Raw genomic sequence first — 24927 nt, forward strand, 5'->3', positions numbered from 1 at the left:
AACAGTGATGACAACATCTGTTCCAGGGTGCAGGTGGCTCCTCAAGGGGCTTGAACGGCTCATCTCGTGGGCAAGGATGAACTTCAAAGTCCAGGTCTTTGGTCCTGAAGAAGGGTAAAGTGACTGACCAGTTCCGCTTTGCCCTGGGAGGTACCAAAATTCCATTTGTGACCGAAAAAACGGTCAAGAGCCTGGGCAAGACATGTCCAAGCAAGGGGCATGGACCAGGTGGGAACATGCAGAATCCTGAAAGATCACCTGGGCAGAGCTCTGGAAAGATGAACCGTCATGCATTAAGTTTCTCGTCCAATCAGTTTACGACATCCTCCCTAGCCTGGCCAACCTTCACACCTGGGACCTGGTAGACACTCCTGAGTGCAAGCTGTGCCAGCCCCCAAACAGTCACCTCCATTAAGGCTGAATTATGCTTCTGCGTAAGAAGAGCGTACGGGGGTTGTGCGACCGCCGCAGAGCCTTGCCGTGCGCTTCCCAAAAATTGTAACTACGCGGACCCTACGCAGCCCCACAAGAGCTGTAATTGGTCCGCCGAAGTACATCATTTCCGGCATTTCGTTGCAACCAGCATCACAACATGGCAGCGCCATTTTTAAAACAACAGTTGTCTCTCGACTCGTCGGTTGTGTTTGAAAACTTTGGAGAATGCCGGATCTCGCGGAAGAACGCCTGGCCGAGGAGGTGCGCAAGTACTCGCACCCATACGACTCGTCCTCTCGCCATTACAAAGACGTACAGAAGAGCAGCGACCATACGTCACAGGGTCTACGTTGGTGGGCGGAGAATTGCTCAGTGGGTTTCGCAGAGGTATGTTGGACACACACGTGGTGTGTAGGAAATGCGTGCTTCGCACAACCCCCATACACGGAAGCATAATCCAGCCTTTAGAGCGGGGCAGAAGGCTCAACGACACCAGTCTAGCCTCCTCACTACTGCTCACGACTGGCAGCTTCAAGTGGACCTGGGAAGACAGCTCAAGTTCCCAGCCAACATCACAACCACCTCGCACCGCCCAAATTTGGTGCTATCATCAGATTGCCCCCTGGGAGGACCGAATGGATGAGACCAACGAGCGAAAGAAGGCTAAATATGCAGAGCTCATCACAGAGTGTTGGAGCAACAGCTGGAAAGCACTCTGTGAGCCAGTTGAGGTCGGCTTTGCTGGCCACTCACTACTGCAGACCCTCAAACTCCTTGGAGTGAAAGGAATGCAATCTAGGAGAGCCATCAGGAACACTCTGGAGGCTGCAGAAAAGGCCTCTAGGTGGCTGTGGATCCTTAGGGGGTATCTGTGGCGCAACACTTGGACACAAGCCGGGGACTGATCGTCCCTAGCTGGGTCACCCGGGCGAGGGTGTATGAAGATTAAAGACCCGAAACACCCTACGACTCCAGGTTCTTTACTGATGACGTGTCCAAGTATCACTGGAAGGTGTATTAAAAATCTAAAATTTTTGGTATTCCTGTATGATTTACAAAATCCTTTGTGGCCATGTAAAATGTTGGTAAATTGCAAATGGGCCAAATACTCACTGGTATGATCCTTTTTAGGAACATGTTTATTTCAGGTAACTAGAAAAGTTTTTTATGCATACTTTCAGAGCCCATATGGTATTAAAATGCAATCTGTACCCGGACACAAGGAAAAACACATATTAATGCAAGGTATGAGTGTCCTGATCAGAATGTGATCGTTCTGCCTGACCATATCTGGGGATGTCTAGGAGTCTGGCCGGCAGTGTGTTGTGATCTTAGGTAAACCGTAAACTTGTAAACTCAGTTGATATAGCTGGGACACATTCAGGGGATAAAATCCACTCATAAGTTGAAAATGTCACTGTGCCTTATCCACAAGCATAGTGGGGATGGGAAATGCGGGGGATATGTCCCCGTCACTTCTAATACGGAGGGACACTTTATTCCACCTCCAAATTGTTACGGTTAGTCCAGTCACTAAATAGTTAAACCAATGTCAGAAGTTGATTGTCAACAACTCATCAGTGCATCTTATCATTTTTGTCATAGCTGAGTATTTCCTGCTGTAGATTACCATGTAACTCTTCAGCACAGTACAGCCTAATGGATGATTTGCATACTGCGTAGTATGATAACCATATTGCCTTTGCTTTGTCAGGTTACGTTTTATAAATTCCAGTTTTGATGTGGAGTTTTGAATTAGCCCTCTGTCCATTCCAAGACATCAAGAGCAATTTTTTATTTGCAGTTAAGAGCATCACTCAGAGCGCATGGGGTTCCATTGGAACAGTCTTTACCAATTCATCCTTTACATGAGCTTATCACCACGAAGAAGGAATCTGATGGCTTGGTATCGATTTTATATAAATATTTATTAGAAGCTACATGTAAGCCTTTACCTTTGGATAAAATTTGGAGAGGAGATGTTCCAGAGTTTGGACAGGAACTTAACTGGGATGCTATATGGTCTAATATCAAGCTATCATCTCGAAACCCAGACCACCAACAAATTCATTTTAATTTTGTCCATAGAATATACCTTACTCCTCGTAAGCTTTACCTTATGAATTGGAGTATTGATCCTTTGTGTGCCCTGTGTTCCCTGGGTGTGACTGGCACATTTTTACACATGTACTGGGAATGCCAGCCTGTTGCTCTTTTTTGGAAAATGGTCACTGATATATTATCAGCACTTGTATCAGAAAGAATTCCACTTTCAGTTCCTGTTTTGATTTTAAGTGACTTCTCATCAATGTCCATCCCTAATCATATAAAATGCATTGTCTTGGCCGGACTAACAGCTGCAAAGAAAATGCTGGCAACTCGTTGGAAACCTCCACACTTACTGTCTAGGAAGCAATGGCTGCTTTCTTTCCTGGATGTTGTTTACATGGAGATATCCACAGCTTGGACAAATGGAGCCAAAGAGGCTAGACTGATGTTATGGCGTGTAGTAGCTGAATGTTTAAAAAAACTTGTGTATCCTACTGTAACATGCAATGCAATGTAACTAGTGCTGACTGTTAACCGATCAGTGTTTTGCCTGTCTGTGATTTTGTCTTGTATGGTAGTGATAGCTGTCCCATGGATCCTGACTTGGAGTAGGGTGGGGGTTTTGTCAGGGGTGGGTGGGTTTATGGGGATGTATTGGTTGGCATGATTTATTATTGTTGTCAATTGTTAATATGTACCATCCAATATTTTGATTTACTTAATAATAATAAAAAAGTTGTGCTGGAAATTATGTAAAACGGATTTACCACCTATCTAAGTAACTAACTAATGTTTATGTTAGCTAGCCCACCTAAGGCTGCATAGTCCTGGGTAGTTACAGCTTCATATTAATGGTGCATGTTATAATAATAACTTTATTTATATAGCTCCTTTCCATACCAAGATTACAAGGTGCTTTCCAATAAAAGCAAATCACAAATAAATACACATAAAACAATGACACAGTAAGCTACTAAAAGATCCCATACAACAATAAAACATAATACAAATACATAAAACAATGATAAAACAAGCTATAAAAAGATCCAATAAACAATAAACCATACACGTTACATTAAAAACCACTGGTTAATAAAAGGCCATAAGATAAGGGTAAGTCTTAAGAAGAGATTTAAATGAAGAAACTGAGTTAGCCTGCCTGAGATCTCCCGGCAGGGAGTTCCACAGCTTAGGGGCCCTGGACGGCAAAGGCTCAGTCCTCTTTAGTGATGAGCTGGGCCCTGGGTTATGTGACAATATAGCTTTGTTTTTATAGTCAGCCAGGCTTTACTGCTGGACAAAGAATTTTCTAGAAATAAGGGAATACCTGAAAAGTAAATGCAAACAGCTACTGATTATTTATTTTAGTTGCAGTGATTGATAGTTGCAGTTGTTCTTGAACTCACCTACCAAACTGCCTAAAGATGTCTACTGATATGTGGTCACAACACAACAGAATCCAGACAAGGAGAACACATGTTAATGCAAGGTATAAATGCAAGTGCTGACATCAGATCTCAATATCCAGATAACATATCTGGATACAGAGGTCACCTTTTAATTCAAGGTGTAAATGGGGCCTTAGTCTGTAGTGGCCTATGTGTGTGTGATGTGTATGTTTGTGCATATGTGTGTACAGTTAAATGCGGAGGCCAGTATAACGGGAATAGATGACTATGTGGAGCTGCTATATGAAGGCATCCCAGAGAAGATCAGGGGTTCAGCTCTCATCCTGCAACTTGCCCGCAACCCTGACAACCTGGAGGAGCTGCTGCACAATGGTACACTTTGACCTAACTGCCATGTGTCATTGTGAAGAATACTTTGTGCTTGTAAACATCGCTAATATGTAATCCTATATCCTCTACAGTGTTGGAGCTAAGGCTAGGTGCAGGGATGCAGTAGCATGCATGATTTGATTTTAAAGCAGAAAACACACTCTACTGTACTCATTTGTCTTTAAGCCTGTGTGTGTGTGTGTGTGTGTGTGTGTGTGTGTGTGTGTGTGTGTGTGTGTGTGTGCGTGCGTGCATGCGCGCACAGAGACAGCTCTAGGTGCTCTTGCCAGGGTTTTGAGGGAGGACTGGAAGCAGAGTGTGGAGCTGGCTACCATCATCATCTACATCTTCTTCTGCTTCTCCAGGTAACAGTAAAAAATTAAGCTTAATCAGTGCTCAGTTACAGAACACTCTGGACAGTTGGCTGTCAGCAGAAATTATGGATTTAATCATGCAATTATAAAAAGTGACCTTGTGAATTATTTTCTCATTGTCAATAATTTTTCTCATACCTCTACATTTTTATAATGGCACAGACACCATTGAGGCAGGGTGTCTGCAGGTCTTTTTCTTACATTTATGTTCCCTAAAATGTCTGATCTTGAATGTACTGACTTGTGTCTGTGCAAAGTTTGTCACTAAAGAGGTGTTTTCACAATCCTCTACTGAAGTGGGAGGTGTCTGCACTTCAGACGTAGCCTGGGTCAGCAGGATTTGGCACGTCACAAACATGACAACCAATCCCGTCAGCTGACAGGGCGCTGCTTTAGCACAGCCTTTTTGTCATGTGTGGGAGAGGACTTTGTGGACCTTCTGGTTCTGTGTACACAAGTGTTTTATTTTCATTAGACAAACAAAAATCAGCCTGTGTTCTGGTGGTCAGGTATGTGCTGGTAGACCAATTTCTTTTCCTAGACCGGTAATGGAATGTTTTACATTTTGTAAAAGTAAAAACTGTTTACAATTTACAGGGTTTTCCACAAGTGTTGCCAGCCAGATGGCTGAACTTTTATTTTTACTACTTCCTTACTCTGGTTTGTTTATTTTTTCATGGTTAGTTGCTTCTTGCCCTTTTGATGAGATGCTTTGCATCCATTTGAGGATGAAAGAGGAAGCTCATCTGTCACTTACTGCTTGTTTGTTTGTTGACAACATATTTTTCAGTTGCACAAGTAGCAGACAGGACTGGTAAGCCACAAATTTTTGGTTTACCAACTTAAGTCCAAATGGTTTTCTGCGTCCCTCCTCCAAATAAAATACACACACAAATTTTTGTTATTGTAAGCTGTTTGTCATGGGGCCCTATTATATGTCTTCCGCGATCCATAAAACACAGATGGAAATGCAGAATCAACTGTAAAAAGTGGAACTGGCCAAAATATTAGTGCAGTTTCTGAAGTGAAGGTTTTCCCACAGTGTCAAACCCGAATGAACAGGGAAAAAAACAATGCTGATGCATATATCGGTACAAATGGTTTAATATTGATATGGTCCTATACTGATACAGACGGTCCAATATTGCTACAGATGGTCCAGTAAGTTCCCTGACAGAAGTCCTCAAAAATAAAGGCACTCACTGTGCAATGCACAAAAAAGCCAGTAGGTAGCAGCTTATAGGTCTAATGCCTTGTTTCCAACAGCAGGTTTCAGTTTGAAGCAGCATGCAAACATGGAGCAGGAGAAAGTCTGTCCACTGCCGGCAAAAAATTTGGAGCATTTTGTTTGCAGATGCAGTTGAGATTTGGACATGAGTCATGCAATATGCACAATGCGCAGTGTGCACAAAGACAAGTGAATATGCATTATTGTTGCACCAAGGCGTAAGAGAAAAAAAAGTAAGTAAGTAATTATGTGTTGTGAAGCAGCCCAGTTGTAAACAACCTCTACATTGCATTTCCTCTGTTGTAGTTTCTCCCAGTTTCATGGAGTGGTGAGTCACTATAAGATTGGAGCGTTATGTATGAACGTGGTGGAGCATGAGGTGAAGAGACATGATGTGTGGCGGGAGGAGCTGCACAAGAAGAGCAAGGCCTATATCCTTCAATCTACTGATTTCTCTTCTTTACTTCTGCTTCAGGGATCAAGTAGTCTCTGCCCTCTTCCTGTATTTTTGTTCCCAGATCATGTGTGTGTGTGTGTGTGTGTGTGTGTGTGTGTGTGTGTGTGTGTGTGTGTGTGTGTTCCTTAACACTGTTGTGTACGTGAGTCAGAGCCAGAAAATGGCTCACTGCGAAGAGACCAGGAAAAAGCCCTCAGGAAGTACCATGACCTCCTGGCTAAACAGGAGCAGCTGCTGAGAGGTATGTTGCACAGAAGGTTTAAAAATGATTGCCAGATCCCTGCTTGTGGGGAAGGCCTAGAAACATATATTATTAACTTATGGCCCTTTTTCACCTGCATGAACTCAGTGAGGTTTGGTGTGCCATGATGCCAATGCCACAGGTTCCAAAATTGTTGGCAACGAAACGGTTACAGACAAAGTTTGTGAAACCTGATTTCAGTTCTGCTCGGGAGAGGATGCTAAAATCTGAGTCCCAGGAACTTTGAGGGGGAGCTAGAGGGCTCTTGTCTTGGTTGGTGCAAGTGGTGACATGACAATACTTCCTTGAATATGCACTGCCAGAGGGCTACACTACAAAGACACCAGCACCAAACAACAGACTGTAAAAACAAATGTTAATGTATTTGGTCCAGTCCAATCTAGTCAGTGTTATTCTTTTACTCTATTCTATGTGAGCTCATCTCATCTCTTAGAAATGAAAAGGTTTACTTTAAAAAAAAAAAAAATCAGAGTTTCGGAGAGCTGGGCATCAAGTGTGCTGCAAAAGAGCGCTCTTGATGTCCAGACACCCAAACTGTGGAAAAAAATGAAACAAGTGTGCAAAAAGATAAAAGTACTACTGTTTATTGGGCACTTTTCACATTTCATGGTTGGTTCTTCATGCAGTGGAAGAGGAGACAATTCCTGATGTTCACAGGCTCTAGCATGTCCCAGGTTACAGAAATCTCCGGCTTCCCCTCAGACAGTCTAAAAGGGCCATAAGTGGCGTTTTCAAAAACTGAACAACTGGAACCTCCTAATGGTAACAAGTAGACATTTCTAGGGATAGAATCTGGCAAGGACAGCTCTGCCAGGTCTAGTTTTTTTTAAATTTTGGCAATAACACCACAGCCAGTGTGATTCTTCATTATGATGTAGATATAATCTTAAGTCCCCATAAATGCAGTGAAGTGTTTTCCCAATGGCATTAACAGAAATACTAACAAAATGGGCGCTGTATTGACAGTAGTTTTTTGGTAGAGACACTGTGAAACAGTGAAACAGAGACATAAACAGTGAATGAAGAGACATAAATGCTCATCAGACTGGTTTATGTCTTAATGACTAGCCAAAATTATGTTTGCGTATCACTGTACTTTCATTTCACATAGAATGGCAAGTATCAGCAGAATAACTCATCTGTTTTAAAATCTGTTGTTGATGCGGCTTCCATGCTTTCCCCCCCTCTGAACATCATCTATCTCCAACTGGGCTTTTATAGAAAATAATGACTTCACGAATCATATTCACCATTTTGTCACCACTTTTGTATGTGTGTTCAAATAATTACATGAACACATAACTTCTTCCTGTCTCCCAGTGTCTCTGTACCTCTTGCTGAACCTGGCTGAGGACACTCGGACAGAGCTGAAGATGAGGAATAAGAACATCGTGGGTTTGTTGGTCAAGGTCCTTGAACGGGATGATGAGGAGCTGCTGGTCCTGGTGGTGTCTTTCCTTAAAAAACTGTCTATCTTCCTGGAGAACAAAAACGATATGGTGAGTTGGAGGGAAACTCTAAAATAAGATGAACTGGTGGGAGGACAAAGGAAGACACAGAAACAGCACCCCCATTATGACTTCTTGTAGTTGGGGGGCCTTATTGCAAAATAAGGGTCATTTCGCGCAAATTCATCTACAAGCGCCAAATTTGGCACAGATGTAGCTGACGGCATACTGAAATGATCCAGCCAGGGTGCCCAAGCCAGAGATTTTGCTTAATATTTCCCAAATCTAGACTGGAATTCTGACATATACCTTCTATTCCCTATTCTCTAATATTCACTACTTTCTCGATTAGAAACTTCGTTGGAATATTGTGAAAGTATCAATTGGCAAGTAATTGCTTTCTTGTAAATGTGTAGCCTACATTTGGGGTCTAAACATAGTCAATAATAAATTTAAGCATCCCTGTGTGTTTGTCATGGTTAACAATTTTAAATAGACATTAAGGTTTTTTTTTTGGACAGCGGCCATATTGGATTTAGGGTATTTGGGGGTCCTGATATACCCAGTCACAAATGTAAGTGTTTTTATGGGTTTCCCATGTTCAAAAAAGGTAAAATAGACATCAAGATTGTATTTGTATCTCATCTGGTTCAAAAGTTATAGCTGAATCCCTTTTTCAGGCGGCGGCCATATTGGACTTGGCCGCCATCTTGGCCTCAGGGGTCTCTGGCTCGGGCGCCCTGGCAAATGTAAGTGTTTTTATGGGTTATTCAACTAGCGGCCCGCGGGCTGCATACAGCCCTTTTTATTTTTTCTGTGGCTCGCCACACACTACCTGCAGAACAGGTACATATTTCCTATGTTGGGCAGTAGCGGCGTTACAAGTGGCGACGTTACTAGTTAAACTACATTTTGTCTGTAGCGTGGTCGTAACATTGCTGTTTTCTAAATCAAAAAGCTTTAAAGCTGCGGTTTGAAATCTAACCCGGAGCAGCAGGTGACGTCACCGCTGCTCACGGACCTGCAAGTGTAGCCAACAGACACTCTTCCATGTGACGTTGCGTACCTGTCCTGCCGCTGATGCGGATTTGTCGGCTGCAGCGGGAAATGAGCATGCAGGTGACAAAGGTGACATGTGATGCCGATGTTGTAAAGATTCTGTTGTGTTGCGTAAACAAGCAGCTGTAAGAAAGATCAGGATGCCTGGCCTCCATATCCACTGATAAAGAAAAAAGTTTGGAATGCAGGCGTAGAAACCTGCTCTCTCTCTCTCTCTCTCTCTCTCTCTCTCTCTCTCTCACACACACACACACACACACACACACACACACACACACACACACACATCACATGTCATTTTTTTGCCAAGCTGTTACTGTTGAGGTTTCCTCTTTTGATCCTGTGGTTTGAACCAAGTTATTGAGTTTTAAGGTCACTTACTTTTTGTCCTCCAGATGTGCCCTAATTTTATATCGCGTCAAAAGTTGAAATTTTTCAACTTGCGCGATGAGGCGTTGGATGTGATGAAGCGTCATCGCGACGCCGGTATCACGCCAAACGCGTCGCCCGGCCTGCGTGTATTCGCGTCTTTGCATTGCCTTTTAATGTAAACTTGATGTCCGAATTTGCGTTATCACGTCCTGTGTGAACACGCCATAAGATAGTTATTCGGTCAGAACAATAGGAGGTATGTATAGCGAAAAAAACACACTGAATCCCATGAGAAGAACTTATTGCCTACTGTGAAATTTGGTGGAGGGTCCATCATTTTATGGGGCTGCATGGCTAGCACAGGTACTGGAAACCTTGTTAAAGTTGAGGGCCACATGAATTCCTCTCAGTATCAGCAGATTCTTGACAAGAATGTTAAGAGCCGGTCACAAAGTTGAAGCTATGCTGGGGTTGGATTTCTCAGCAGGACAATGATCCTAAGCACTGTTCAAAATCCACCAAGGAATTCATGCAGAAGCACAAGTACAATTTTCTGGAATGACCATCCCAGTCCCCAGACCTTAACATCATTGAAAATGTATGGATTGATTTAAAGCAGGCTGTCCACGCACGGAAGCCAAGAAACCTGACTGAACTGGAGGCGTTTTGTATGGAGGAATGGCCCAAAATAACACCTGCCAGACTTCAGGGACTTGTCTGTGGCTATAGGAGGCGTCTACAGGCTGTTATTGCAGCAAAAGGAGGCTCTACTAAATATTAATGGAATTATGTCTTTGGGGTGCCCAAATTTATGCACATGCCTATTTTTGTTGAAATGCACATAAAATTGTTTCTGTTGGACCAATAAAAATGATTTCACTACTGAGACGTTTCTGTTTCCATAAGGTATAACATATGTTAAAATGAAGTTGCTGCTTCAAAAGCTCAGCAAGTGACAAACTGATGCAGTTATTTTCCAAAGAGGTGCCCAAACTTTTGCATACCACTGTATCATCTGCATATAAAAGTAACTTGTGTTATTTTTGTCCTGAAGCAATGCCCTTAATCCTGGCATGGCCCCTAATGGTTGATGCTAGTGACACCAAGGGGATCAGGGGAGAAAGGGGGCAACCCTGTCTAGTCCCACGTAAGAGTCTAAAAGGGGAAGAGATATTTCCATTTATAAGAACAGATGCCCTTGGACAATCATATAACAATTTAACCCATTTAATATATGAACTCCTCATGCCAAACTGTTCAAGTATGGAAAATAAATACTCCCACTCTACTCTATCATATGCTTTTTCTGCATCCAGAGGGAAAGCCACCATAGGATCTGTATTATTTCTTGTTTGCCAAATCAAATGTAACAACCTATGCAGGTTATCTGCTGATGTCCGCCCCTTGATAAATCTTACCTGGTCCGAATGGATCAACATGGGTAGGTGCTTTTCCAGCCTTGTCGCCAAGCTCTTAGCCAGAATCTTTGCGTCAGCATTAATCAGAGGCACTGGTCTGTAACTCCCACACAACTGTTGGTCTTTACCCTTCTTATGAATTAATGTTATTATCGCATCGTGCATGCTTTCTGGTAGACTTCCCCTCTGAAATGCATCTTGAAAGACAGTGAGGAGTTTTGGGGCCAACAAATCTGAAAAAGTTTGATAAAAATCTGTGGGAAAGTCATCACTCCCTGGAGATTTCCCTGTATTAAGATCTTTGATTGCTTGTTGGACTTCTCCTAAGGTGACCCGTCCCCCCAGCTCCCCCCGGCTGGCTAAGCTAGTCATAGATAAAAAAATAATTGAATTCACCACTATTCCATGTATCCTGTGATGTATATAAATCCTGATAAAATTATTTGACAGAGTTATTGATTTCTATATCATCTGTTACAACCTCACCTCTTTCATTTTTTATCAATGGGATCAAAGTTTGGGCCTGTTGTTGTTTTACCCTATGAGCCAGTAGTCTTCCTGCCCTTTCCTCCCTGTTCATAATATTTTTGTCTACACCTAAACAGCGAAAACTCTGCTTTTTTTTCTGCACAATGGAATTTAATTCAAACTTTGCCGTACTTAAACTAGTAAAAACAGTCTGGTCCTTACTGTCTGCCAAGTATCTTTCCAGTTCTTTTATTTCAGTTTCCAATTTACTCCTCCCACAACTTTTGCTTTACCCCCACACAACAGATATGACAACATGTGGCCCGACTGCAAGAAGTGTGCTATTACTTTCATCAGCAATTTGACTCACCAATTTTTCGCAATTTCACCTAAACGAAAAATTTTGCCCATAGGAAATGAATGGGCAAAATTTTGCATTGCACTGTGTCGCAAAGATTTTGTGCTATGTCCACACACAAAATTCGAAAAATGTGTGTGTTTTGGAGAGGAAGTGGTATGTCAATTTTCAAACCGATCTGACTTTCCATTTTTTTCGCAATTCCAGTTTAAAATTGGAATTTCAACACAATACACATAACACTAATGGCGGAAGGTTCGGAGGGCCTGCCAGAGAGAAAGTTCCCTCTCAATAGTCGGGTTTCCATCCAAACGTATTGCAGATTTTAACCAAATTTTTAGAAAATCGACAAAACAAAATGCAAATTTATGCATGTTTCCATCCACTTCATTTATGCGGATATTTGGAGTTGGTTAATCGAGGTAAGCAATAGGTGGTGCTAATTCTCCAACTGGGTGACACTGTACCACTACAGAAGAAGAGGGCGCAACGTGATGATGTATTACAGGCGTGTCAGTCAAAAATCCAAACTTTGCTGTTTGTTGTAAAAGTTAAAGTCTCTTCTTTGGTCCAAACATACTGCTGCCATTTTTCGTCTATACAGTGGAGCGGAAGTCACATGATTATGAACGTCACCATTTATTTGCTAAACCTGTTTCCATAGCACTTACTCTCATTTTCTTTTCATCGACACACCAACTTTTCCCCCTCCCCCAAGTGTAAAAACTTTTTTTGCTATATTTGGAGATTTTTTCAAATTTTCAGTTTTTCCATTCGGGTTTTTAATGCGCAAATTGAAAATTCGAATAAAAACAGGTGGATGGAAGTGTGGAAGCAAAATACACATTTCGGGTGGCTCAGACTTCCTGATTGATTCAGGAAGTCTGATTGATTCAGCTAATTGACGGGCCCAGACGACAGGATGGGCCCGGCATTCAATCCTTTAGGCATGCACATGAACACTTACCATGTCTTTGTTCCCATTTGGAACCGCACCCTACCTGATCACTGCCTTACAGTACCTTGATCACTGTCTTACAATACCTTCCCTCACCTTTTGTTCTCTGCCTATTTACATACTGTCTGTATTCACTGTATAAAGGTCTCCCCCTGACATTGCTCTCGGTCAGCTCACCGTACCAGATACCCTCTGTGTCGGTCAGTTCACCAGTGTGCCGGTATACTTTAATAAACTCACACCATTACAGCAAACTCCTAGATTGGACTACAGTGATTTTCTTCAACAGAAGCCCACCTGTTGACACAGATACACATGTGGCTCTGTACATGGTATCCGCAGGGTCTTGAAAAGTATTAAAAGGTGATAAATCAATTTTGGAAAAATTAAGACCCTTAAAAAGTATTAAAAAGTCTTATCATGACTTTATAAAGTCTTAAATTTTGAAAGTATTTTTTCTGAATTAGCTGTCCAGAGTTTGAGTCCCAAAAACATCGTAAAAGTGTGTGAATTTATTCATTTTTATTAAAAAACAAAGATGAACAGGTACATAAAAAACTAGGCTATTGTGGGTGCGTTCGTAAATTGTCTGTGAGAGCAGCAGAGCTGGCGGGCGGGCGAGCGGGCGGGTGGGTGGTAATTCAGAAGCACAAAGTACGCTCTGGCGCTCCCAGTGCATATTACGAACGCACCGAAATGTTACATGAAGCCCCGCAAAAACGGAAGAGAAGGCTGGTGAACGCATGGATGGCTGAACGGTAACATAATAGGAAAGTGCAAATTTGCAGCGTCCTGGCTGAAAATGCCGGACTTCAAAGACTGGTTGCAGCCAGTCGAGGGGAATGTCAGGGAGGCATATTGTACATTATGCAAGAAGAAGATAAGCATTGTGTCAATGGGAATTAACTAACGGAATTTTGTATCATAGTGGTCTATAGTCTTTATCACAAACTAAAACTGTTAAGTTAAAAATATCACTGATGTAAATGGTTACAGCTTGAAATGGCCGTGAGGTATTAAAAAATATTGAGGTCTTGAAAAAGTCTTAAAAAGGTATTAAAATTAACTTCAAGATTCCTGCATATACCGTGCTGTATTTCTCCTTATCTGTCTCACGGGCCACTAGCACTGCTGCCAATACATCCCAGCAATCAGCCCAAACACCACAGCAAGTCCCTAGCAATCACCCCAAACACCCTAGTAACCACCCTTAATACCATAGCAACAGCTTAGCAACCACCCAGAACACCATAGTAACCGCCTAGCGACACCATAGCAACTGCTTAGCAACACACCTAGACAAAGCCTTAGTAACCACCAAGAACACCATAGCAGCTGCCTAGCAACCACACAACACTATATCAACCACCTAGCAACCACCTAGAACACCATAGCAATCGCATAGCAACACTCTTAGACACCCGCCTAGCAATGCCTTAACAACCATTCAGAACACCATAGCACACATACCTATGCCCTAGCACCCTCCCACAAGATTATAGCAACTGTCTATGATTGCCTAGGCAACCACCAGGAACACCATAGCAACCCCTTGCAACCACTGTCAACAAAATAGCAACTGCCTAGCAACACCACCAGATGCCATAGCGATCGCCTTGTAATGTCTCTGCAACCATTGTGAACACCATACCAACCACCTAGCAACACCCTAGCCACCACCTGGAACACCATCGCAACTGCCGAGTAATATTATAATATGTTTGTTGCTAGGTTTTACTAGCAACAAACACATGCTTTAACCATATGGATCGCGAAGCCATAGCATGGCAGCTCAGCAGCTCTGTATAGCGCTTTTTATACCACAGTTTTCAAGTATTTTTTATTGAGTCATGAAATCTTATGTATACATTACATTACTGTAACAATGCTCATTTTGCTTTATGTCCAGAGTAAACAAATACAACATAATAGGGGACAACTTGATCATAAGTTCTTAACATACAGAGTAGGTATAAGGATTGTCTCCTGAGATTGTGACAGTGTATGCATACAATCTGTAAAAGACAGACAAGTATTAGAAACAAAAAAGAAACAAACAAACAGACAAAAAGAACAAAAACAGAAACAAATAACCAGACAAGATAGTCTAGAAACACTAGCTGCTTATCTGCCCTTCCCTATAACCCTCCCCAACTACTCAACCTTCTCCCATTTCCCTATACTCTACTCTTACATACTCGTTCATTGGTTCCATGATATAAGTAATAGTTTTTTTTGCTGAGATGAGGCAGTAAGAGAGGAGGTGTTGTTGGGTATTAGTAAGTTTTCTTAAAGTTTCCGATACACCAAGAATAATCAGTGAAGGTTCTGGTTCTAACTGGATGTTAATGACTTCTGAGATAATGTTGAAAATATTCATCCAGTAAGGTGTAATTTTAGGACATGTTACGAAGCTATGCAAATGAGTTGCGTCTGAGGTCTGACATTTATCACATGTGGATGCTATGTTCGGATATATATTGTGTAGTTTTACCTTGGTGTAATGGAGTCTGTATAGCATTTTGTATTGTACAAGACAGTGTCTGGCATTGTTTGAACATTTGTGTATATGTTCAAGACTTTCTTCCCATAGTTCTTCTGAAATCTGTATTCCCATTTTGCTTTCCCAGCTGGTCCTGAACCTTCAGTGGATGGAGACGATACTGATAGTAGAATGTTGTACAGGTAGGAGATAAAGTGGTCTTGATACAGTGACAATTGGAGGCAACGGTCTAATGTTGACAAACTTTCGGTTTCAAATCCTGATAGATATTTTTGCACATAATCCCTAATTTGTAAATACCTGAAAAAGTTATTGTTTGGGAGTTTATATTTGTTTTGTAACTGCTTGAAGGAGGCTAATTAACCCTCAATATATAGATCTTTAATGCGACAAATTCCTACATCATTCCAAGTCGAAAAGGCTCTATCCAAATTGGATGGGGCAAATGTAGGATTTCTTGCTATTGGGAGCGCAAGAAACATAGGTTTGAGACTGTGGCAGAGTGTAGGAGGGTAGATTGAAGTTATAGGTTAATATTACTATGAGGAAAATGGAAAGCCAGACAACGCCACCTGGGGAGTTTCACCCCAGGAAATACAAAAAGGACACACAGGTTCGTTCCCAATTAGGAGGCAGAGGCGAGTATTGACAATTAACATAAATTTTATTAGAAATAAGCAAAAATAATCAAAACCAAAAGGCAGGGGCTGGAGCTGCAGAAAAGAAGAAATAGTAAAAACAGCACAACTATACACAATTGAGAAATTACTTTATTACAATGAATACTAAAAAGGCCTGAATATAAATTCTAAAAAGACAATTACAAAAGGTAAAACACCGCCCAACTTAACTGAAACTAAATAAAAAAAAGGAGAGGAGGCCACTTGTGAGGGGCAGACTACACGGAGGGGTGCCTAGGAGTGCTACCACTATTCTCCAGTGAACACAGCAAACACAGCAAACCTCACACAAAACAATAGTGCAGTCTATGGTGTCCCAGTGCAACTACTCACACGCAAAAAAGTGTAGGGACCTCACCACAAGTGCCGAGCCCCTCAACAATATGGCACTCCACACCTGAAATAAAGGAAAACTTACAGAAAACAACTCAACATAAATAAGTATCCCAGCTGTTAACTAAATAGGAAAATAAACAACACCTGGGCATAACAAAGGGCAAATTAGTAAACCAATAAGGCAAAAGAAAACCATAAATGAAAGGAAAAAAAAGGGAATAAATTAAAAGGGCAAGTAGGCAAAGCAGCAGTAGTCCATATGGGGCAGGAGGACCACCTCTAGGCCTACGTAATAAATGGGATGGCAGGAGAGAAGTCCTTGACCCTAAGTGCAACAAGGTGCAGCCACAGCAGGGACAGGGCATGAGGCAGGCAGAGCAAGAGCAGAGGCTCACAGGTGCCTTTTATTTCCTGACTCTGATTGAAGGGGGGCTGAGACAAGGGAGGAGTCAGGCTCAGGGTGCACTACCCTCCTGCACCACTGGATTAGGTTCACCACAATCTACCCCCTGGTTTTTAAAGCGTCGACCCGACGATTTACACTCACTGCCAAGGCCTAAAAACATTAGTACAGACAGTAGGGACATTAGGCACAGGTACCTGAGAGTTTGTAGCCCCTATTGCACTACTCCCTGCGGCCTGGGGTAGGTGATGAGGGTTTGGGTGCCTCCCAGCATTGGTCCGGGTGGTCCGTCTCATGGATGCCTCACTGCTGGCTGGGAAAACATCAGTTGTACCTGGTGGTTGGCTTACAGAGGATGGCACTCTCACCTCTGGCGGAGCTGGTAGACGGCAGGTGGGAGGTTGTAGGCTGGGTCGGTGATCCAACGGTGCCGAAGTGGGTCCAGAGACCAGCACAAACCATTCACCGTCCCGTGAAGACTCTTCCACTGGAGGGGGTTCTCTCTCCTGCTGAGGCTCACTAGGAGGGCATTCAATCACACCATCCACTTTACATTTTAATAGGGAACGATGAATGTGTCTTACCCGTTGAGGGTCATCCACAGGGGCGATTGTGTACACTGATCCTCCAACTGCTGGGGCCCTCAGCACTTTGTACAGTACTGAGCTCCAGATATCCTTGATCTTATGGCGCCCTCTAGCTCCAACATCTTTGAGGTAGACCAACTGACCTTCTGGCAGGGGAGCATCTCGTACATGTTGATCATAGTTTTCCTTGCGCCGAACAGCTGCTGCCTCCAGATGCTCTCTAGCATTCTGAAAGGCATGGTGTAGCCGGGTCTGGTGTTCCACCATCCAGTCATGGATGCTGCCGGGTTCAGGTTCGGTCACCCTGCCCAAAAGGAAATCAACAGGCAAGCGAGGGTCCTGGCCAAACATCAGAAAGAATGGAGACTCACCAGTAGACTGATGTGCTGTGGTGTTGTAGCAGAAGGTGACTTGTGGCAGATAACAGGACCAGTCTCGCTTCTTGGTGACTGGCAGGGTACGGAGGAGGTTGTGTAAGGTGCGGTTGAACCGTTCACATTGGCCATTACCAGCGGGATGGTAGGGGGTGGTGCGGCTTTTCTGGATGCCGTACATACTGCAGAGCTGTTGGATGAGGTGGCTCTCAAAATTTCTGCCTTGATCTGAGTGGATGCGGCCTGGCACTCCAAACTTGCAAAACCACTCGCTGACCAGCACCTTGGCCACTGTGGAAGCCTGTTGGTCATGGGTTGGGACTGCCTGGGTGTACTTGGAAAAAACATCAGTCATTACAAGAACATTTTCCATTCCATTTTTGGATGGCTCTAGCATGGTGAAGTCAACAGCAAGTATCTCATTGGGACGTGAAGCAAGCAAATGGCCCATATAGGTGCGGGCGACAGGTTGAGTGTCCTTGGATACCTGACAGCGCTCACACTCCTGACACCATTGCTTGATGTCCTGGTGCATCCCAGGCCAGTAGCATCGCCGATGGACCAAATCAGTCGTCCTTTCGACTCCTTGGTGCCCATGTTCATGATGCAGCTGCTGCAGGACCTGGCTCTTCAGGGACATCGGCAGCACCAACTGGAGGACCTCTTCTCCCTCGGGGCGGCAGACTCTACGATAGAGCACCCCATCTCTCTCCACTATCCGGTCCCATTGTCTGGTCAGCACCAGAACTTCCTTGGAGGCCTGCCGACGTTCAGCTGCATCAGGGCCCTTTCTCCTTGTCCAAAACTGGAGGAATTCCCTGATGATAGGGTCTGTTTCCTGTAAAACACGTAGGTCAGTTTGGGTGTGGCAAGGGAAAACTGAGATGGTAGTTTGAATAGCCTGGGTTGCCTGATTAGCATCAATAGCCTGCTGTAATGGCTCTGGAATAGGAATGCCAGAGGCTACATAGTCTTTCACACTTGCACTGGCTGGGTGCTGCCGGGAAAGGGCATCTGCGTTCCGGTTGGTTGAGCCAGGCCTGTACTGGATGGAGAAATCAAATGCAGCAAGCTGTGCAGCCCAGCGCTGCTCTGTAGCTCCCAGCTTGGCTGTGGACAGATGACTGAGAGGGTTATTATCTGTGTACACCACACATTTATGTCCCAACAAGTAGTCTCTGAACTTTTCAGTCATTGCCCATTTAAGGGCCAGGAACTCCAATTTCATTGAGCTGTAGTTGTTCATGTTACGCTCTGTAGGCTTAAGGCCACGACTGGCATAAGCGATGGGTCTGATCTTACCATCTTGTTCTTGTGAGAGCACAGCACCCAGTCCACTGTAGCTGGCATCAACCTCTAGGATAAAGGGTAGGGAGAAGTTGGCATAAGCCAGAACTGGAGCAGACACCAACCTACTCTTAAGGCCTTCAAAGCTCAGCTCACACTCCTCCGTCCATGCAGCAGGTAGACTCTCTCCTGAGGGTTTCCGGGACTTTGTGCCAGTCAGTTCAGCCACTAGGCGGTGCAAAGGGGCAGCTAGCTTAGCAAAACCCTCAACAAAGCGTCTGTAGTAGCTTGCAAATCCTAGAAAAGAACGCAACTCAGAGACATGGTTAGGCCGCTGCCATTTTGAAACTGCCTCTATTTTTCCAGGGTCTGTTGCCACACCATCTTTGGATATAATGTGACCCAAGTAGCCCACCTCAGGTCTGAAGAAGGAGCACTTTTCCAGCTTAGCTTTAAGACCTTCTTGCTGCAGGCGGCTCAGCACAACATCCAAACGGTCCAGGTGTTCCTCTACAGTGGAAGAGAAAACGACAACATCATCAAGGTACAGTAACAATGACTGACAATGCTGATCTCCAAAGATTCTTTCCATTAATCTCTGGAAGGTGCTTGGAGCATTACAAAGGCCAAAGGGCATTCGGTTCCACTCAAACAGCCCAAAGGGGGTGCAGAATGCAGTCTTCATTTTGTCTTTTTCTGTGACTGGTACTTGATTGTACCCAGAGACCAAATCCAGGGTTGAGAACCAGCGGGACCCTGACAGGGCATCGAGGGACTCCTCAATGCGGGGTAAGGGAAATGCATCCTTGCGGGTCTTACTGTTCAAGAGCCTGTAGTCCACACACAAACGAAGGCTGCCATCTTTCTTCTTTACAAGCACAATTGGAGAGGCAAAGGGGCTACTACTCTCCCTAATAACCTGTGCCTCTAAGAGCTGGCGAATGTGGGCCTTGGCTGCCTCATATTCTGAGGGGGGAATACGTCTGTATCTCTGACGCACAGGTACCTCATCCACTAAAGGGATATCATGGGAAATAAGGCTAGTGCACCCTATGTCTCCCTCATGAGCAGAGAAAACACTGCTGTACTTCTGTAGTAGGGACCTGACCTGGCACTGCTCCTGTTCTGCAAGTGGTGTTAGGTCCACTGCGGCAATCTTGTCCTGCGCTGAACTAGTGACAAACTGGGAAGACACTGTGGCTGATATCTCCCTCTGCTCAAGACCCTGGGGGGAGCTAATGAGCTGGGCACGACTCAGAGTGCCTAGAGCAGTGCGGGGGTACAGTACAACATCTTGAGTCCCTACATTGACAACAGGGATGTAAACAGTACCTCTAGTGACATGAACCAACGCTGGGGAAGCAAGTAGACCTGCGGGCAAACCAGTACTCAGGGGCTCAAACAAGGCATCATCGGTTAGATGTTGAGAACAGGTGGCTGCCACCATTTTCATGGTTCCCCCTGGGACTCTACAGACTCTCCCTCCCTTCACCTTGACACGGCCCGAACGGTCAGGTGGGGCATTAGCTTGGACCTGGTGACACTGCTGGAGAGCCTGCTGGATTGGGGTGGGGGCCTGCAACACAGAGGGTAAGTTAAACAGGGCAGGGCCATGCTGTACAAACAACTCCCAGTAACATTCCTTAATAATGTTCATGCCTAGTACACCAGGAACTGAGGACACACTGTGTGGGGGATCCTTAACCACCAAAATCCCTCGCTTTGCAATGACTTTACCACAAAGCTGCACATCCAGCTCAAAATAGCCTACATATGGTATTGCTAGCCCATTAGCAGCACTTAGCCTCAACCAGTGACAAGAGCGAAGTTTTTCGGGGCCCCAAGGTTCAAAATTCTGTACAAAGAAACTCTCAGTTATAGTTGACACCATTGACCCGGTGTCCACCAAACATGGGACCTCAACTCCACCCATTAAGATACCAATCTGTGGGCAAGCTGCAACCAAATTTTCAGGACTATCAATACCAGAGTTTGAGCCTGAAGAGCCCCCACCTGAACTTTGGCTCAACAGTTCAGGGGGTGAAAGTTTCCCTGGTTTGAAGGGCAATTCCTACCATTAGAGCTAGGGGGCGCTGTTACAGGGGCTGGCTGGGAGGCTACATACTCACCCTGACACTCCCTAGCAAAGTGGCCAGGCTGTTGGCATCTCCTACAAATGACAGTTTTCTTGCGCTGGTTGAATTGAAGTTTAGGGGCATGGTTAAGGGCTGCAAGACTTCTACTAAGCTGATTCAGCTGCTCTTGCTGGTTCCTCAGAATTTCCTTTAACTCACCTAATTCAGAGCTAGAGGAGGAGCTGCCTGCCCTACTGTGGCTGTGGGGTCTTCCCTGAACAGTGTGTTGGAAACCAAATACAGAGGGAACAGAGTGACTTCTACCCCTCCCACCCCCTGGCATCCCTTCCTGTTCCCACCTAATGGCCTCACTGCGGACATCCATCAAGGTGGAAGTAGGGTGAGCTCGGACAAATTGTTTAAGTTCCCTGCGTAGGGAACAATCAAACACATGCTCAACAAATTGATCTCGGAGTAGCACATCTTTATGTAAGAGGCCATGAGGAGCCTTTTTAACAACTTGGTCCATTAAACACATTAGTGCGTGAGAAAATTCTTGGAGTGTTTCTCCCTCTTGTTGCTTCCTAGAATAAAATTCTTCCTGCAACGACACATATGACCTAGTACACCCATACAATTCCTGCAATATAGCTAGAATTTTATCTGGATCCTCCCTTTCCTCCTGAGGCCGGTATTTAATCTCTTCCCTGGCCTCCCCCTCAAGATGATCATACATAAAAAGTGCTTTTTCAGCTGGTGACAGATGACGACCACGTATACAAGCCTGGGCCTCTTCGACCCACTCAGCAATGCTCAGACCAGTCCTACCTCTAAACATTGGACACTTCCTGTCTTTAGGAATATAAATCAGTCTCTCGGTTACAGGGACATGAACCGAAGGGTTTCCCGGAGCAGAGGAGCTGGTTGATGCGGCGCTGGTCCCAGGCTGGTTGTCCTCCCGTTCCTGGCGTAGCCGTAAATTCTCAGCTCGTAACTGTGTGACCAAGTCCTTTAGCTGGGAGAGTTCCTCGTCCATGATGAGACAAAGACAGAAGAGATTAACACTGCACGGGCTGGTTGTACAGGGATCCGTCCAGGACCAACTGCTGCTTTGCCCACAAACAACTTATAATACAAACAATAAAGCAACTGGGATACAAAACAAAAATAAACTACACACCTCTGCCTTCACAGGGATCCTGCCGACCAACGCCAAATTTGTGGCAGAGTGTAGGAGGGTAGATTGAAGTTATAGGTTAATATTACTATGAGGAAAATGGAAAGCCAGACAACGCCACCTGGGGAGTTTCACCCCAGGAAATACAAAAAGGACACACAGGTTCGTTCCCAATTAGGAGGCAGAGGCGAGTATTGACAATTAACATAAATTTTATTAGAAATAAGCAAAAATAATCAAAACCAAAAGGCAGGGGCTGGAGCTGCAGAAAAGAAGAAATAGTAAAAACAGCACAACTATACACAATTGAGAAATTACTTTATTACAATGAATACTAAAAAGGCCTGAATATAAATTCTAAAAAAGACAATTACAAAAGGTAAAACACCGCCCAACTTAACTGAAACTAAATAAAAAAAAGGAGAGGAGGCCACTTGTGAGGGGCAGACTACACGGAGGGGTGCCTAGGAGTGCTACCACTATTCTCCAGTGAACACAGCAAACACAGCAAACCTCACACAAAACAATAGTGCAGTCTATGGTGTCCCAGTGCAACTACTCACACGCAAAAAAGTGTAGGGACCTCACCACAAGTGCCGAGCCCCTCAACAATATGGCACTCCACACCTGAAATAAAGGAAAACTTACAGAAAACAACTCAACATAAATAAGTATCCCAGCTGTTAACTAAATAGGAAAATAAACAACACCTGGGCATAACAAAGGGCAAATTAGTAAACCAATAAGGCAAAAGAAAACCATAAATGAAAGGAAAAAAAAGGGAATAAATTAAAAGGGCAAGTAGGCAAAGCAGCAGTAGTCCATATGGGGCAGGAGGACCACCTCTAGGCCTACGTAATAAATGGGATGGCAGGAGAGAAGTCCTTGACCCTAAGTGCAACAAGGTGCAGCCACAGCAGGGACAGGGCATGAGGCAGGCAGAGCAAGAGCAGAGGCTCACAGGTGCCTTTTATTTCCTGACTCTGATTGAAGGGGGGCTGAGACAAGGGAGGAGTCAGGCTCAGGGTGCACTACCCTCCTGCACCACTGGATTAGGTTCACCACAAGACCAAAATGGGATTTGATCTGTTTCCATATACGTATTAAGTTGTGTATGATAGGGTTACACTTGTAGATAGATTTATTTATTGGAATCGGGACTAGGAGTATCGCACCTATGTAATAGGGATGACAGTCTTCTTGTTCCATTTTTAACCAGTTGGGTGGGGGGATTGTGGTGTCTAGCCAGAAAGCGAAGGATCTAATGGCGGAAGTCCAGTAATATAACATGAAATTTGGGAGAGCTAAACCTCCCTTCAGTTTAGATTTGTGGAGATGTTTTCAGTTTATCCTGTGTGATTTGTAATTCCATATGAAAGGTATAATTATTGAATATATTTTCTTAAAAAATGTCTGTCAGGACAATAAGGATGTTTTGTATAAGATATAGTATTTTAGGTAAGAAAATCATCCTAATGGAATTAACTCTGCCGATACGGGAGATAGGAAGTGTTTTCCAAAACTTTTACTCTGTAATTTATCTATCAAGGGTGGAAAGTTGGCTTGAAAAAGAGAGCTGTGTTGTCTCATAACCTCGATTCCTAAGTAGGTCAATTTTTCTGTAGATATTTTGAACGGAACGTGCTCTAAAGTATTTCGAGGAACAGAGAGGGTTGGCATTAATATACTCTTATTCCAATTAATTCTGTATCCCGAGAATGTGCCAAATAAGTTAATTTTTTCTAAGATTGCTGGTATGGTGATTTGGGGTTTTGTAACGTATAGGAGAATGTCAGCGTATAATGAAATTTTGTTTGACGTCTCTTTCGTTTCATAACCGTGAATTTGGGGCTCTACTCGAATACTTTGAGTGGTTCTATGGCTAGTGTAAATATTAACGCTGACAGCGGGCAGCCTTGCCTCGTCCCTCTGAATAATTTAAAGGGCGGAGATAGTGTCTGGTTTTTGAGTATTTGTGCCGTTGGATTCGTATAAAGAAATTTAATCCATGTTAGGAAGTTGTTGTATTAAAGTCTCCTCCTATTACCAAATTGGTTTGGGATATATCTGGTATTAGTGCAAAGACCTTCTGGAAAAACAATGGGTTGTCTATGTTTGGAGCATATAAATTAACTAGTGTCAGCAAAGTATTGTGTATCTCCCCTATTATCACTAGATATTGCCCTTCCTTATCAGCGATTGTTTTTTTTTTTTGTGTGTGTGTGAAAGGTATTCCCTTTCTTATCAATATTGCTGCACCTCTTGTTTTCATAGAGAAAGGTGAGTGATATATGTCCTTTATCCATCTTGTTGTGAGTCTATTGTGGAAATCATTTTTCAAATGTGTTTCTTGTAGCAACATTATGTCTGTGTTCAATGATTTTAAATGGGCCAGAACCTTGACTCTTTTGATTGGGTTATTGAGTCCTCTAGTATTCCAGCTCATAAATGTTAAACCTCTCTTGCCACCTCTAGAATGATCACTTATATTTTCTTGCATTCGTGTTCTGTATCATGTTGATACAGAATTGGTTGGGCATGTTTAGTGAAAGTTCCAGAAAAGAAAAAAAAAAGTGGTAGGCTAGGCCTTACTATATTCTACATCTACAGAGGACAGAGCAAACCCTGACTCAGAACCTCATGTTATTAAACATAACGTGGCGTGTTCACACCTACAAATAAGTACATATGAAAATAAAATGAAGCAAAACACATTGTTAAACATAATGTTGTGTGAGTAATCTTCTATATTGTTAAATGTAAAAATAAAACCAAATGTAATAACCGTGATTTTCCAAATAAAGGTGAGGTAACGTTGCCCTGGAAAATATTGAATATGAA

General features: G+C 43.5%; 1 protein-coding gene across 2 annotated transcripts in view; it reads left to right on the forward strand.

Annotated features, from left to right (window-relative positions):
* Positions 1-24927, forward strand: part of LOC115375133 (kinesin-associated protein 3-like) — a 69037-nt gene that overhangs the window by 11777 nt on the left and 32333 nt on the right. For both annotated transcript variants that reach the window (XM_030074473.1, XM_030074474.1), the window contains exons 5-9: positions 4124-4265; positions 4528-4627; positions 6171-6295; positions 6464-6562; positions 7904-8082. In XM_030074473.1, the coding sequence (XP_029930333.1) occupies positions 4124-4265; positions 4528-4627; positions 6171-6295; positions 6464-6562; positions 7904-8082 (645 nt within the window). The remainder of the gene's footprint in view (positions 1-4123; positions 4266-4527; positions 4628-6170; positions 6296-6463; positions 6563-7903; positions 8083-24927) is intronic.

Source organism: Myripristis murdjan, chromosome 17 (assembly GCF_902150065.1).
Source record: "Myripristis murdjan chromosome 17, fMyrMur1.1, whole genome shotgun sequence".
In the NCBI taxonomy this organism is placed as follows: domain Eukaryota; kingdom Metazoa; phylum Chordata; class Actinopteri; order Holocentriformes; family Holocentridae; genus Myripristis; species Myripristis murdjan.